At 42.0% G+C, this 14,562-nt stretch overlaps 1 protein-coding gene across 2 annotated transcripts in view; it reads right to left on the bottom strand.

Annotated features, from left to right (window-relative positions):
• ATG10 (autophagy related 10) overlaps window positions 1-14,562 on the bottom strand; it is a 276,547-nt gene that overhangs the window by 161,996 nt on the left and 99,989 nt on the right. Inside the window, exon 3 of one of the 2 annotated variants that reach the window (XM_077462451.1) lies at window positions 14,008-14,127. The exons of the other annotated variant lie outside the window; for it this stretch is intronic. Within the exon in view, the coding sequence (XP_077318577.1) occupies window positions 14,008-14,127 (120 nt within the window). The remainder of the gene's footprint in view (window positions 1-14,007; window positions 14,128-14,562) is intronic. 2 annotated transcript variants of the gene reach the window in all.

Below are 14,562 nucleotides of genomic sequence, written 5' to 3' on the forward strand. Positions count from 1 at the left end.
TTATAACTGACAATGGTCCCACAAATGTGTCAAAAATGTCTGATGTGTCCGCCATAATGTCGCAGTCACAATAAAAATCGCTGATCACCGCCATTACTAGTAATAAAAAAAAATTATTAATAAAAATGCCATAAAATTATCCCCCATTTTGTAAACGCTATAACTTCTGCACAAACCAATCAATAATCGCTTATTGCGTTTTTTTTACCAAAAATATGTAGAAGAATACGTATCGGCCTAAACGGAGGGGAAAAAAAGTTTTTTTATATATATTTTTGCTTTACCACACAATGCCAAATATCAGCCAATTAGGTTGTAAAAATAGAAAAGAAAACCTGAGAACAGTCCCATAAATCATCCAATTAGATTGTAAGTATTAATCTTTGGTGGCAGTCCATGGTGGAAGATGCTTCTATGGATGATTTACTTTTAATTGTGGCATATAAACTGTGATGGTGTTTTCTTTTTTGGACACTTATAATCTAATGGGAGGATATATGGGACTGTTCTCGGGTTTTCTTTTCTTCTTTTTACAACCTAATTGGCTGATATTTGGCATTGTTTTCATGTTTTTTTACTTCTGCACATGATTTTTGGCGATTACAATGCTGTACCCAAACAAAATTTAAATACCGTCATTTTTTCCCCCCACAAACAGAGCTTTCTTTTGGTGGTATTTGATCACCACTAGGTTTATTCTTTATTGCGATATAAATGAAAAAATAAATGTTTTGCTTTCTGCAAAAAAAAATAAAAAAATAAAGAAATGTAAAAAACCTAATTTCTTCATAAATTTTGACAAAAAATGTATTCTGCTCCATGGTTTTGATTAACAAAAAATCCCAATAATTGTATATTGATCAGTTTGCATGAAAGTTATAGTGCTCACAAACTATGGTATATATACTTGAATATTTTTTTTTATTACTAATGGTGGCAATCAACGATTTATAATGGGATTGTGCCAATCTGACACTAGCTGATGCTGGGGGAAACTGACTAACTGTAGGGGGAAATGCCACTGGCATCATCAGTGATCAGTGATAATACTATATACTATCACTGTACTAATGACGCTTGCTGGGAAAGGGTTAACATCTAGGTGATCAGGGGGTTAAATATGTGCCTAACTATGTGTAATGTGTAAAGTGTGCTGCTTTTTACTAATGATTGTTCAGTTTCTCATGCCTGACCATGTCATGAGAAACTGACAGGTTGCTGCTCCTTTTGTAGAGAGATCTTGGCTGTGAATATACAGAGCCAATCAGCAGGTTCTGGCCATGAATCACTGGCCGGGACTTGCTGTGTACAACAAAATCACTGCTGGAGCCAGCTGGGGGGTGGGGGGCACTAAGCCTGGAAGTATGCAGTAACCTACCCTGTGTCGCTGAAAATAAGTCCTACGCTGATTTTCAGGGAGGGCTGCAATATAAGCCCTACCCCAAAAATAAGCCCTAGTTTAAAAGGGTTGTAAAATTCTTTATTGCAGTGTTATGTGTGAACTGTGTATGGCAGGGGTGCTCAACCAGTGGCCCGGGGGCCACGTGTGGCCCGCGGGACCCTTTGATGTGGTCTGCGACCTCCTGCTCTGTGATGGAATAGAATACAGTTATTAATAGTAAGTTTATTACTAAAATCACAGTGTATATATGGGCATATCTGTCCTGCAGTGGTTACTGGGTTGCTTTCAAACTTAAGGGTTACCTGCACTGAGCCATAGTCCCCTTTCACACGATCTGTCTGACCCAATTGGACCCTCCATTCACCTCTAAAGAGTAGCAGATGTAAATAGACTTGTGTCCGTTTACAAACGCCTACCTCCAATCCAATCCACAAAAAAGGAAGTAGAGTGGGCTGTCATGCACCCGCTCCGCTCATTGCTATGTTTGATTAATGCCTTCTGTGCGGCGCCACTCAGCTTATCCCCACTTCTCTCCTCCTCTTCTACAAACTCTCAGTGGGGGATCTCGGCCCCTTCCTCTGCAGCGCTCGAAGCAAGAAAGGAAGCTTCGGCAGGCCATGTAAGCACCGAGCGGCGCTCAGCTGATCCCCGCTGCTTTCCTCTCCGCGGGTCGTGGTGATGTAACAGGGTGTTTATCACAGATAGATTGCACAGAAATGCACGGCTTGCATTGTGTAATATGGTGCATTTTGGGATTTTTTACACCCACTTTTACTCAGTTCCACTGGCCTGACAGGCAGGGAGGGAGATGGGGAGAGAAGACAGAACATGTCAAGCCCTACCCCGAAAATAAGCCCTACTGAGTCTTTTGTTGCCAAAATTAATATAAGACCCGGGCTTATTTTCGGGGAACATGGTACCAGCATTGTACTGCAAACGAGCGGTCATTAAGTGGTTAAGGATCGCCTCACTGTTAGTAAGGATACATTTATTGATATTAGTGTAATGATTGTACTGTGGAGTGGTATCTGCTCTTTCATGATTTTGCTAATTTATTTTTACATTTTTTATTATAGTTTTTATTCGTATAAATAATAGCGCAGGGTTTTTATACTAAATTAGGAAAAAAGAGTGCAACTGATCTTGCAACATGCACAGCCTATTTGCCTTTAGTAAATCAACCCCTAAGTCATTGCTGGCCTCTTCTGAGTGCTGCTTAAGCAACTTGCTTTAAAGTGACATTAAACACTTACGAACCGCCCGCCACAGTTTTATGGCAACAGCTAGCTGCCTTAACCTCAGTATCCTCTTCTTCAGCGGGTGGTCCGCTACAAGATAAAAGTGGTCTTTGCGGCGGGTTCGCCGCGAGACCACCTTTATCAGTGGCGGGAGAAGGCCCCCCCTCCCGCCGCGATCCCGTGCCCTCTGCCGCTTACCGGAGACGTTGGCAGCGGTGGAGACGATCGCGTGTTGTTTCCTGTTAGGTATGGAGACGAGACGAGTATCTCCATAACAATGGAGCAACTTCAATTTTTTTTGCATTTTAGTGTAAATATGAGATCTGAGGTCTTTTTGACCCCAGATCTCATATTTAAGAGGACCTGTCATGCTTTTTTTCTATTACAAGGGATGTTTACATTCCCTGTAATAGGAATAAAAGTGACATTTTTTATTTTTTTTTAAAAACTGTTTAAAAATCAAAAATCAAAAGTAAAATAAATAAGATTTTATTTTATTTTTTTAAACGTGCCCCGTCCCGACGAACTTGCGTGCAGAAGCGAACGCATACGTGAGCAGCACCCGCATATGAATACGGTATTCAAACCACACATGTGAAGTATCGCTGCGATCGATAGAGCGGGAGCAATAATTCTAGCCCTATACCTCCTCTGTAACTCAAAATATGCAACCTGTAGAATTTTTTAAGCGTGGCTTATGAAGAATTTGAAGGGTAAAAGTTTCTTTCCATTCCACGAGCGGGTGCAATTTTGAAGCGTGACATGTTAGGTATCAATTTACTCAGTGTAACATTATCTTTCATAAGATAAAAAAAATTTCAAATCAAAAAAGTGTGCTTGTAAGACCGCTGCGCAAATACAGCGTGACAGAAAGTATTGCAATGACTGTCAGTTTATTCATTTTGTAGCGAAAAAAAACTGTTTTAAACTTGTAAACAACAAATCCTAGAAAGAGGCTCCATCCTTAAGTGGTTAAGGTTCGGATTTAAAAAAATAAATAACAAACATGTCATACTTACGTGCTCTGTGTAGTGGTTTTGCACAGAGCAGCCCATATCCTCCTCTTCACGTGTCCCCTGCAGGCGCTCCTGGCTCCTCCCCCTTGACCAGTGCCCCCAGAGCCAGCAGTTTTCATTGGCTCGCTGGCTGTAATTGACACCCGATGCTGACTAAGCCTAAAAAGACAAAAAAATCTTTAGCCTTTGCAACCACTTTAAGTATACTGACTGGGGGGGGGGGCACACATTTGGCACCTCTACCATTTAGAGAACCTATGTATTATTTTCAGTGAATACAAAGAATTCACTGATAGGACAAGGCAGACAGAATGCCTTTTATTCATTGAAAAAAATTTAAGACGTTTTCAGAATGGTGGAGGTGCAAAGTGAACGGCCCCCTGTGTTAAGTGGAGAGATGGAAAGTCGCTTCAGCAGCACCTGGATGAGCCCAGAACTGACTGTAGTATAGGCTACTACTGGGAATTTTTGCATCCCCAGCAGGTATGTGCAGTCAGGGGAGGCAGGTAAGGCAGAGCCTCACCTACCATGAATATAAAAAAAAAGAAAATCGAGCTTCGAGGGTCATAGCTTGGTGAGCGGGGTCACAGAGACCCCACATTTGGAGGGTAGGTAGCTGAAGTCCTACCCCACCACTGGTCAATCAGAGGCTCATATTATCTATGGTTCTGGAGATACTGGGCTCCTTGCACAGCCAGTCAGAAGCTACATACAGAGTGGCCAGTTTAAATACAAGCTGGCACACTCTGTTTGCAGCAGACTGAGAGGTTGAGCTCACAGTGCCTCTCACTTCTTGTCAGAGGCACTGAACTCACTGGATGGCTTGGAGTCTTGAATCAATGGTAAAGTACCATTGGTCCAAGCTGTCCAATAAAAATGCTGCAGTGGAGGCACGCCTCTCACTGCAGTGTCATAGAAGGGGCATGTGTCTAAAAGACAAATGCTCTCTTCCAGCCAAGCCCTCTTAACTACAAGGAAAAAACGTGTTTATGGGTAAAGGATTTGACCACAATCCCATGTTTTTTCTCACACAGTTAAGAGGGAGAATGAGAATCTGTTGCTGCTGAAAAGGTACAAGCTAAACCATATATTATTATGCTATATATATGTTATAAGATAATTATTATTTATCTATTTACTGTCAAATTACTGGTTTAAAGTTAAAACTTCAGTAATTTGTGCGTTAAGCCACTTGCTTGAGTAGATTTTGAAAATCTAGTAAATTACCTTAAAAACAATATATAATAATTATTTGTATATTACTTATGTTAATTAAAGGGGTTGTAAAGGTTTGTTTTTTATTTTCTACATAGGTTCCTCTAAGCTAGTGCATTGTTGGTTCACTTACCTTTTCCTTCGTTTTCCCTTCTAAATGTTTTTTTTCTTTGTCTGAATATCTCACTTCCTGTTTCTCCTCAGTAAACTTCTCACCATCATCCCAGTGGTGGTTAGTCAGCCAGAACAGATTACTGAACAGCTTACTGAGGAGGAACAGGAAGTGAGAAATTCAGACAAAGAAAACAAAGAAAAAAAACATTTATAAGGGAAATCGAAGGAAAAGGTAAGTGAACCAACAATGCACTAGCTTATAGGAACCTATTTAGAAAATAAAAAACGAACCTTTACAACCCCTTTAAGCCCTTGTCCTACCCAAGCCAATTCTGGCACTCCTCTCCTACGTGTAAAAATCATATTTGATTTGCTAGAAAATTACTCAAAACTCCCAAACATTATACATATTGTTTTAGCAGATATCCCAGGGAATAAAATGGCGGTCGTTGCAACTTTTTATATTACACGGTATTTGTGCAGCAATTTTCCAAATGCATTTTTTTTGGAAAGAAACTGTTTCATGAATTAAAAAAATAATAATAATCAAACACTAAAGTTTGCCTGATTTTTTTTTTTGTATACTATGAAAGATGATGTTATGCAGAGTAAATTGATAGCTAACATGTCATGCTTTAGGAATGGCGCCAAACTTTAGTACTTAAAAATCTCCATAGGTGACGCTTTAGATTTTTTGTACATGTTACATGTTTAGAGTTACAGAGGAGATCTAATGATAGAATTATTGCTCTCGTTTTAACGTTCGTATGTAATCTGTGTGTATCTGGCTCTGATAGTAGCCAGTGCCCCCCAGCCATTGACCTCACCGCACGTCTCTGCTCCCCAGCGACCCTTTAGATGTGAGATATGAACAATTAGATGTAACCAAGCTGGATCAAAAGATCATTCCTGTAGTTCAGCTTCAAGGTATTATCCTTAGTTACTTTTGTTATTTTGACAAAAAAATAAAATACTGTACTAAACATGTTTTTTAGTGATAATGATAAGGAAATGATTATTATTCCAGCCAGTGACAATGTTTTGGCCAGCACACGCTCAGTCGGCAGACATCAGAAGTCGCAGTTAATAGAACATTCTGTAGTGGTTTATCTTCCATCTCTCCCCCAGATAACAGATGAGTCGCTTAGTGTTCTATTTTATGCATCCATCCTAGACATCATCATGGATTCATCCTCCGAGGACTGGTTGTACAGTCATTACCCCATCTCATTCAGGAGAAAAGAAAACAATTTCAGATTGAACATTACAGCAAGGTACTGATGAAGAAACATGACTCATGTCCTCATATTTCTATTGATTGACTGTCACTACTGAGCAGCGCTCGTGTCTCACTCCGAGTTAATCTAAGAAACATCAATAGAAAATGTGAAAGTAACAAATCTAGGGCTGCAGTTTTACATTAGGCTATGCTCTGCTGCACCTGGTACAAACATGTCGTGTCCAAAAGTAAGGCAATGTGTCATTATTTACTGCATGATGGCTTATATTAACTTACCATAGGCATCAACAACTAGGATAATGAATGCCATCAAAAACAATGCGATGTACAAGGGTCCGCCAAAGTATTTACCCTATGCGAGATTCCAGGGATTGACAATTGCTGAGTTTAGCTTGTGTATTAATTTATACTTGGCATAAAAACAATACAAAAAAAAGAAATAAAAGAAGAAGGAACAAAATGCAATTTTAAAAACATAAACTGAGCCTAAAAGTGCATTTCCAAAAAAGAAGGTAAAAGCGCTATTTGTCTGCGATCCAACCATTGGGAATCCGCCACTCACAAGACACTTAGAAAGTAACAACTTTGGAGTGCTTGCCTGACTAAAGCTCAGCAATCATATACGACTAGACTGGTTTAAAAAGATACATTTTTATTCTATTGCTCACAGCCTGCTCCAAATCTCCAAATTCTTTTTTTTTTTTGTTTTTGTCTTTTTGTTGCTGTAACTTCCTGTTTGAGGGTAGCTACATTCATTCCCCACTGTCCCATTGCATGTAAGTATAGCCACCCTCTCTTGCTCCCTCCTGAGGGCTATATGGACTATGGGATTAGCAGTGCATATGAGCACAAGTAATGTGCACTGCGTGTTTAACCACTTCAGTCCCAGAAGATTTTACCCCCATCCTGACCAGAACACTTTTTACAATTTGCCACTGCGTCGCTTTAGCTGACAATTGCGTGGTCATGCAATGCTGTACCCAAATAAAATTTGCGTCCCTTTTCCCCCCACAAATAGAGCTTTCTTTGGTGGTATTTGATCACCTCTGCGGTTTTTATTTTTTGCCCTATAAACAAAAAAATACAAACAATTTTGAAAAAAAAAACAATATTTTTTACTTTTTGCTATAATAAATACCCCCAAAAATGTTTTTAAAAAACTAATTTCTTCATCAGTATAAACCAATATATATTCTTCTACATATTTTTGGTAAAACAACTTGCAATAAGAAAAAATATATTGATTGGTTTGTGCAAAAGTTATAGTGTCTACAAAATATGGGAAAGATTTATAGCATTTTTATGGTATTTTTATTTATTTATTACTAGTAAATGCGATTTTTAGCGGTACTGCGACATTGTGACAGATACATCAGACACTTTTGACACATTTTTGGGACCATTAACATTTATACAGTGATCAGTGCTATAAATATGTACTGATTGCTGTGTAAATGTCACTGGTAGGGAAGGGGTTAATACTAGGGGGTGATCAAGGTATTAAATGTGTGTTCCCTAGATGTGTTCTAACTGTATGGGGATAGGACTGACTGGGAGAGGAGGCATATGGTTGTTCCTACTTAGTAGGTACAAACAATATGTGTTCTCTCCCCTGACATAACAGGGATTTGTGTGTTTACACACAAAAATCCCCATGCTGGCTTTCATGCACGCGATAGCGCATGGCCAGTGGCGATCGCACCAGCCATGTGCATCGGGTCCCCGCGCATGCCTCCGGGAGCTGTTAAAAGCTAAGCCGTACCCACACAGGGTTTCACCTAGCCATGCCATTCTCTGCAGTAAATCTGCCTAGCCTGGCTATCGCTGAGGCTCTGATGAAGAGGGTACGCCCTGGTAACGCGTAAGCTGTTTGTGATGCCATCTGGTTCCTCCTAATACCCGGTCCTGGTTACAGGTGTCTAGAAGACACGATTCCGAAATTCTTGGAGCAATGTTAAGCTAAATTTTAACATTTGTTTGTGAGTATAACTTTTGTTTTTATTATTTAAAGAGGAAGTAAACCCTGATGGGTTTACTTCCTCTTTTTTTCCCTGCAAAGGTAAAGCATAATGGACTACTATGCATCGCATAGTAGCTCATTATGTGTCACTTACCTGACACAGGAGCCAGCGAAGTCGCCGCTGTCCCCTGTAGTCCGCCGCATCCATGTTGCTTGTGGCGTCTCGCAGCTCCGACGAATCACAGCGGCGCAACCGCGATGACGTCACTCCCGCGCATGCGCACGGGAGTCGCGCCTCGCAGCTCCGCCGCTGTCATGCGGCGAAGCCGCGATGACGTCACTCCCGCGCATGCGCACGGGAGTCGACAAATTTGGCAAATCCATTCCATTTTCGGGCAAATATCTCCTAAACCATATAGGTTTAGGAGATATTGCTTGGACCTACAGGTAAGCCTTAATCTAGGCTTACCTATAGGTCCAAGTTGTTTGGAAGGGTTTACTTCCTCTTTAAATAAATGTTATCTTTCGTAATGCACAAGGCCAGTGCGCCCTCTCCCTGTTTTTCTATATGTTTCAGCTCTAAGGACACCCATTGTTCTGAGGAGGGCAGCAAGACCTTTGACTTTCCATATTTTATCCAAGGGTTGGCTACACCACTTACCCATGGACTAAGCTCCTGAGCGCAGGAGATTGTTTTGTGTTCCTGCCAGTTCCTCTGCTTTCCTATTAAAAATGTGTTAAAAAAAATGTTGTGCTTTTCATTTCTGTTTTACCCTGAATAGGCGATGAGGGATTACAATCACTTTAACTGCCCAATTTATCTCATAGGGTCTTCAGTTGATGGAGGAGATGGTCGTAAATACCATCCTTCAGCCATATCTATGAGTTGTGATTGGTGCACAGTTTTGTTCTTATTAATGTACTTTATCTCTCAGCGCAGGCTATATTCCTACATTCTTTAAATCCAATAATGGAACACTTTGGCCACAAAGCCATATTTTTGCATTCACTTCCAGAGAGTGTAGAGTGTATTTGTTAGCAATCCATAACAAAACCAATTTCACTGACACACATAATCAGCTCTGTAAGGTTACAATGCAACAAGACGGGACAGAGGAATAGATTTGCAGGAGGTCAGGGAAGTCATCTTTTAAGCTCTCCCTGCAGCTTCCTTATAAATTTGGTTTGATTTACTTATTGTAGTAACAGTCAATCAAACATATACTTTAGGGGATATAAAACAGAATTTGAGGAGAGATCAAAGACTGCGTCAATGCAAGATCATTGCTTTCCCCTCAGAGGAGCAGCCAAGAAGGAAAAGAAAAAGAAGAAATGTCACATTCAAGATGTAGTGTGTATGTTTATGAGACACAATTTCCAACAGCAAACTATTCAAGGAACAACAATAGCTTCTAGTAGAGAACGATCCATATCAGTTATCTTCCCTGGCTACTTATAAAGGACCCATCACCAATCCATCGTAGCATATTAATGGGGAATTTTGCTAACATCTGTATTTAAATGCAAGTTACTTAGTAGAGTTGGGCGAATGGTTTGGGCCGAGCAAAAATCCGGCCCGAACATTGCTTGTTCGCCTGTTTGACGAACACCCAAATTAGTGGGGCACTCGGCAGGATGTTCTCGCGCTGAGTTCTCCACAATGCACTGCGCACTGCCCAGTGCATTCTAGGGCCTTAATTGGATGAAGCCTTGCCAATTAGGGCACAGAGCACTGTCAGAGCCCCGATGGGACAAAGTGATGATGACTTTATCCAATCACAGCTCAGTGCTCATAGTCCCACTCCACACTATAAAAGGTTCCTTCCACATGAAGCTTTTGCAGTGTGTTTTTGGGGTGGAGATAGATAGAACAGGGCTACGTTTGCTGCCAGCGAGTTAATGTGTTCACTTATTGTGTTAGTGTAGTGTTAGTATAGTGTGTCAGTATAGTGTAGTGTGAGTATAATGGGAGTTATTTACAAAAGGCAAATCCACTTTGCACTTGAAATTGCACTGAAAGTACACTTGGAAGTGCAGTTGCTGTAAATCTAAGGGGTAGATCTAAATTGAGGGGAAGCTCTGCTGATTTTATTATCCAATCATGTGCAAGCTAAAATGCTGTTTTTTTTATTTTCCTTGCATGTCTCCCTTGGATGAGTGCAATTTCAAGTGGACTTGTAGTACAAAGTGGATTTGCCTTTAGTAAATAACCCCCATTGTGTAAGTATAGTGTGAGTATAGTGTAGCGTCAGTGTAGTGTGTTAGTGTAGTGCAGTGTTTAACACAGCATTACATAACAGTTAGTCCTGTATATCCTTTTATTTTGGTTGCTGCGTGTTTTGTTTTGTTTTTTGTCCCCTGCCTGCCCCCTCTTTTTTTTAATTGTCAGCCACAGATTTTCTGACTGCAACTCTGGTGTTCCCCCTTTTTTATTTTTTTGTATAGTTTTTACATTTCTGTCAGCGTCAGTCCTCGATTTAATGTGCACCAAACATCACTTTTCATTTAATAAAGTGCAACCAACCACACATTTCCCATTTTTTATTCAATTTGGGTAATAAGCCCCCCAGCCCCTCATGTCTGGAAGGACAACAAGGAGAGGCAGAAGTTCCCATGTCACCATGAGGGGACCAGCAGTGTCTGTGTCCACAGGCAAAGGAGGACGTGGTCTGTCCTTAGGCAAGGCGCCTTTATCTCTGTTTCGTGATGTTGCCCATGCTATCCAGCCACAGCATGTGGAGGATGTAGAGGTGGACTGGCTTACTAAACCTTCCTCATCCTCCTCAGCTTCTATGACCCAAGCTGGCACTAGTGCGCAGTCCACTGCAGCTGCCAAAGCAGCCTATTCTGCCTCCTTGTCCACAGCTATTCCTGCCTTAGCCCCACCATCATGCATGGAGGAGTCAGCTGAATTATTTGAACACAGCATCAGTCACTTGCTTCTTGAGGATGCACAGGAATTACTTGATTCTGATGTTGGTTCTGAGGTAGAGGAAGGGAGTAACATGAGCCTACAAAGAGGGAAAACACTAATAAAAAACAAATTGGCAGTCATGTTCCCCAGCTGCAGTGTATTGCAAAGTTGGCTCCAGTGATGATGAAGATGGAAGGGATGATGATTATGAGGTCACTGACACGATTTTGGGTGCCGGTGTCCTATCATATAGTGTCCCCCATCGTATAGTGTCTGCTGTGTACTGCGCATGCGCAGTACACAGCACACACAGATTCCAAAAATAGCCAAAGATGAACGGCGCCTGCGCGCGAGTCCAGGTTCTAGCCCCACCATCCAAGTGGACATAGAGTTGGAATAAAAAGAGCAGAGCACGAAGCGTGGCGAGCGAAGCGTGTCGAGCGAAGCGTGGCGAGTGAAGCGTGGCGAGCGAAGCAAGCCCGCGAGGGGTCCTCTAATATCGGCAGCCCTATGTCCGCTTGGATGGTGGGGCTACCACTTCGACTCACAGCGCAGGCGCCGTTCATCTTCAGAGATTTTCCGAAGCTTCTTCTGCTCCGTGCTGCGCATGCGCAGTACGGGGCGGCCAGTATCCGATGCCAGGACACTATATGCCAGAACACCGGATAGAGCAAAGGAGGAAAGTGAGGGGGAGGCACACCCCCAATGAGGCAGGATGTCCTCCAGAGGCAGCCATCATGGATCAGTACAGAGCAGCCACCCTATTCCATCAGATTTTGGAGCTGTTATCTCCCAGCTTTGTGGACCGTTCAGCTTTGTGGACCTTTTTTTAGCACAAGTGCAGCCGATCGCACTGTTGCAATCTGCAATCTCTGCCACAAGCAGATCAAACCTGGCAAAACACCAGCCACATGTTTGACAAGGCATTTAACTTCCCACCACGCACACCGTTGACAAGAGCACCTGAAAGCCACACAAAAGGGACACAATTCTTCTCCTTCTTACGCCTCATCTTTCATGTCTAACCCCCGTTATATCTTATGATATCTCAGCAGCCTCCACTGACAGGGATGATGGTTGAGGGCGCACTCCCGAGTCCAGCATTTTCGTCCATAGACACTAATGGCGCCCCTGCCCTGCCACCCGGCGCCTGCATCATTGGATTTGATTGACAGCAGCGGGAGCCAATGGCTGCACTGCTATCAATCCATCCAATCAGGACCCGAGACACTGGCTTTTGCTGGTGTGCTTGTCCCCAGGGCGTGATAGAGGTGGTACAGGTAAGTAAAATGGGGGTTCGGGGGCCTGCAGCATTACAAGAGGTTTACAACCCCTTTATAGAAGCAACCCTCCGTTTTGCTCAATTAGAGCAAAGCAGCAGGATTTCTTTATCCACTTCTTTATCCACTGTCTTTTTAATTCGTTTTACAGAAAAATCAACACACAGACATCTGGCAAAAATGTCCCACATCACAAATATTGCAGTGGGATCAAGAACGATCATACATTCTACATTCTTTTTGAGTCACAGAAAAATATCATTACCATTGCCCTATAATGCACACAAGTTTAATAAAGAATGATAAATAAAACAGGCTTTTGGTGTCTGTTGCGGCCCGTAATGCAGGGCGCAGGGGTGTCACCCCCCTTTAGAAGCACGTGATTAGAGCCAGAGGATCTAATAGGCTTCAAAAAGGGGTGAGTGCACCCAGTTGTGTGACAATAGCAAATTAATATTTGCTATTATCGTCCTGATTCTCCTCCCACCACCTAATTGGCCAAGAGGAAAAGCGATCCTATTGGCCACCAAGGAGGGAGGAGATGCAGGTGAAGAACCAGGAGGAGGAGATTCCCACCGCATGGAAGAATCGCTACCCATGACCTAGATGGGGTAAGTGCGGGGCTAGTGAAAGACTGGGGGAGGGGGGTGATCACTTACCTGAAGGGGTATTGTCAGGATTTTAAACGTAGGAGTTATGTCCTAAAAAGAAAACTTCAATATAATTTCTAAGATATTTCTCTGAGGTTCTGTTCCTATTTCTCTGCTACACTCCCCCTGATGCTATTAGCAGCTGTCAAAATTTAAGGCAGGGATTTTTACGTACTGTGTGGCAAAGCAGGAGGGGCTGTCAAAATGATTTTGCTCCTGTGCTAAATAAAATGTATTCCTATTTGACCCTTTGTTAAAGTTAGCTAACTCCTTACTCCCCTTCTCTCCTTAGCTATTATTTTTCTGATGCTTCTTTTGCTTCTATTTTTTCCATTTTCCCCGAACTCATCTCCATACCCAGCCACGAACAGGTCACAATTGCAGGAGAGCAGCGGGAAGAGGGGGTGGGTGGCCCGTCTCCCGCCGCCAATAATGGTGATCTCACTGCGAATCTGCTGCAGAGACCACCATTATCGTAAACAGAACCGCTAGCCAAAAAGATGGATACTTTGGCTGTGGCAGCAGCTGCTGCCGTTACCGAGATATTCATCTTTAAACTGCCGACGTATATGTACAGGAGCCGGTCGGCAAGTGGTTAATGGTTAAGGCAGGATTGTGGTGTTCCCAGGCACGTCCATGTTACAAGTTCCCACTGGTCTTGATCTTTGCCTGAATCCTGTCTTATTTTGTACACTTTGGTCCTATGGAAGTACACGATATTATTCTTGTAGATATATTGCAACGACAGTGTGCTGTCATATACTTAGTTCCTTGTAGGCTTCAGAATCTTTGAGTCATTAAAATTCAAAAGTATGCAAGGAACTTTTTTAAGTCTCACAGAAACAGGAACAGTGGGATCAATGATTCTACAACCTCCAAAATGTTCAAAGCTCAGCACAACATGTGGTCCCAGCAGTACAACCGGAGGCACATATAAACGGTTATATGTAAGTATAGTGGAATTAACTTAAAACTCACATCCACAGTAACAGCAGAAGTTTTCTCATCCTCTTCTTCGCTCTTCTTCCATTGGCTGCTCTCTGGACTGACAGATCTTGTCTGGTAGCAAGTTTTACTCAAATATCCATCATCACTTCCCTGCATTTAAAATCACAGGACATAAAAAGTGTCAATACCTACTGCTACCTCTGCATTTCTGTTTTGGCTGCCTATACACACACATTAAGTGCCTCAATGCTAGTCTACTGTACAGATACAGAGACTTCATTTTATAGATGAGTCCTAGAAGATAAAATATTGCAAAGCACACATCTAAATGTGGGTCTATTTTCTGAAGTATGAGATATTCCTATATACACATATACATACAGTAAGTCTACATATATATGGGATTACTTAAAAAAAATGACATATATGAGTCACTAACAGAGTGCATCATATAGTGCTTCCTCTATTTTTCCCCTAACTATATTAAGTTGACAACCCTGTTCGTTCTGTAATGAATTTGCACAGAACTGTTGTCACCCAGTGGACAGGGTAGTTTCGAATGGAAATAACCTACTGCAGAGGTCC

Source organism: Lithobates pipiens, unplaced genomic scaffold, assembly GCF_037356315.1.
Source record: "Lithobates pipiens isolate NorthernLeopardFrog02 unplaced genomic scaffold, aLitPip1_a1.2 Scaffold_3, whole genome shotgun sequence".
NCBI lineage: Eukaryota > Metazoa > Chordata > Amphibia > Anura > Ranidae > Lithobates > Lithobates pipiens.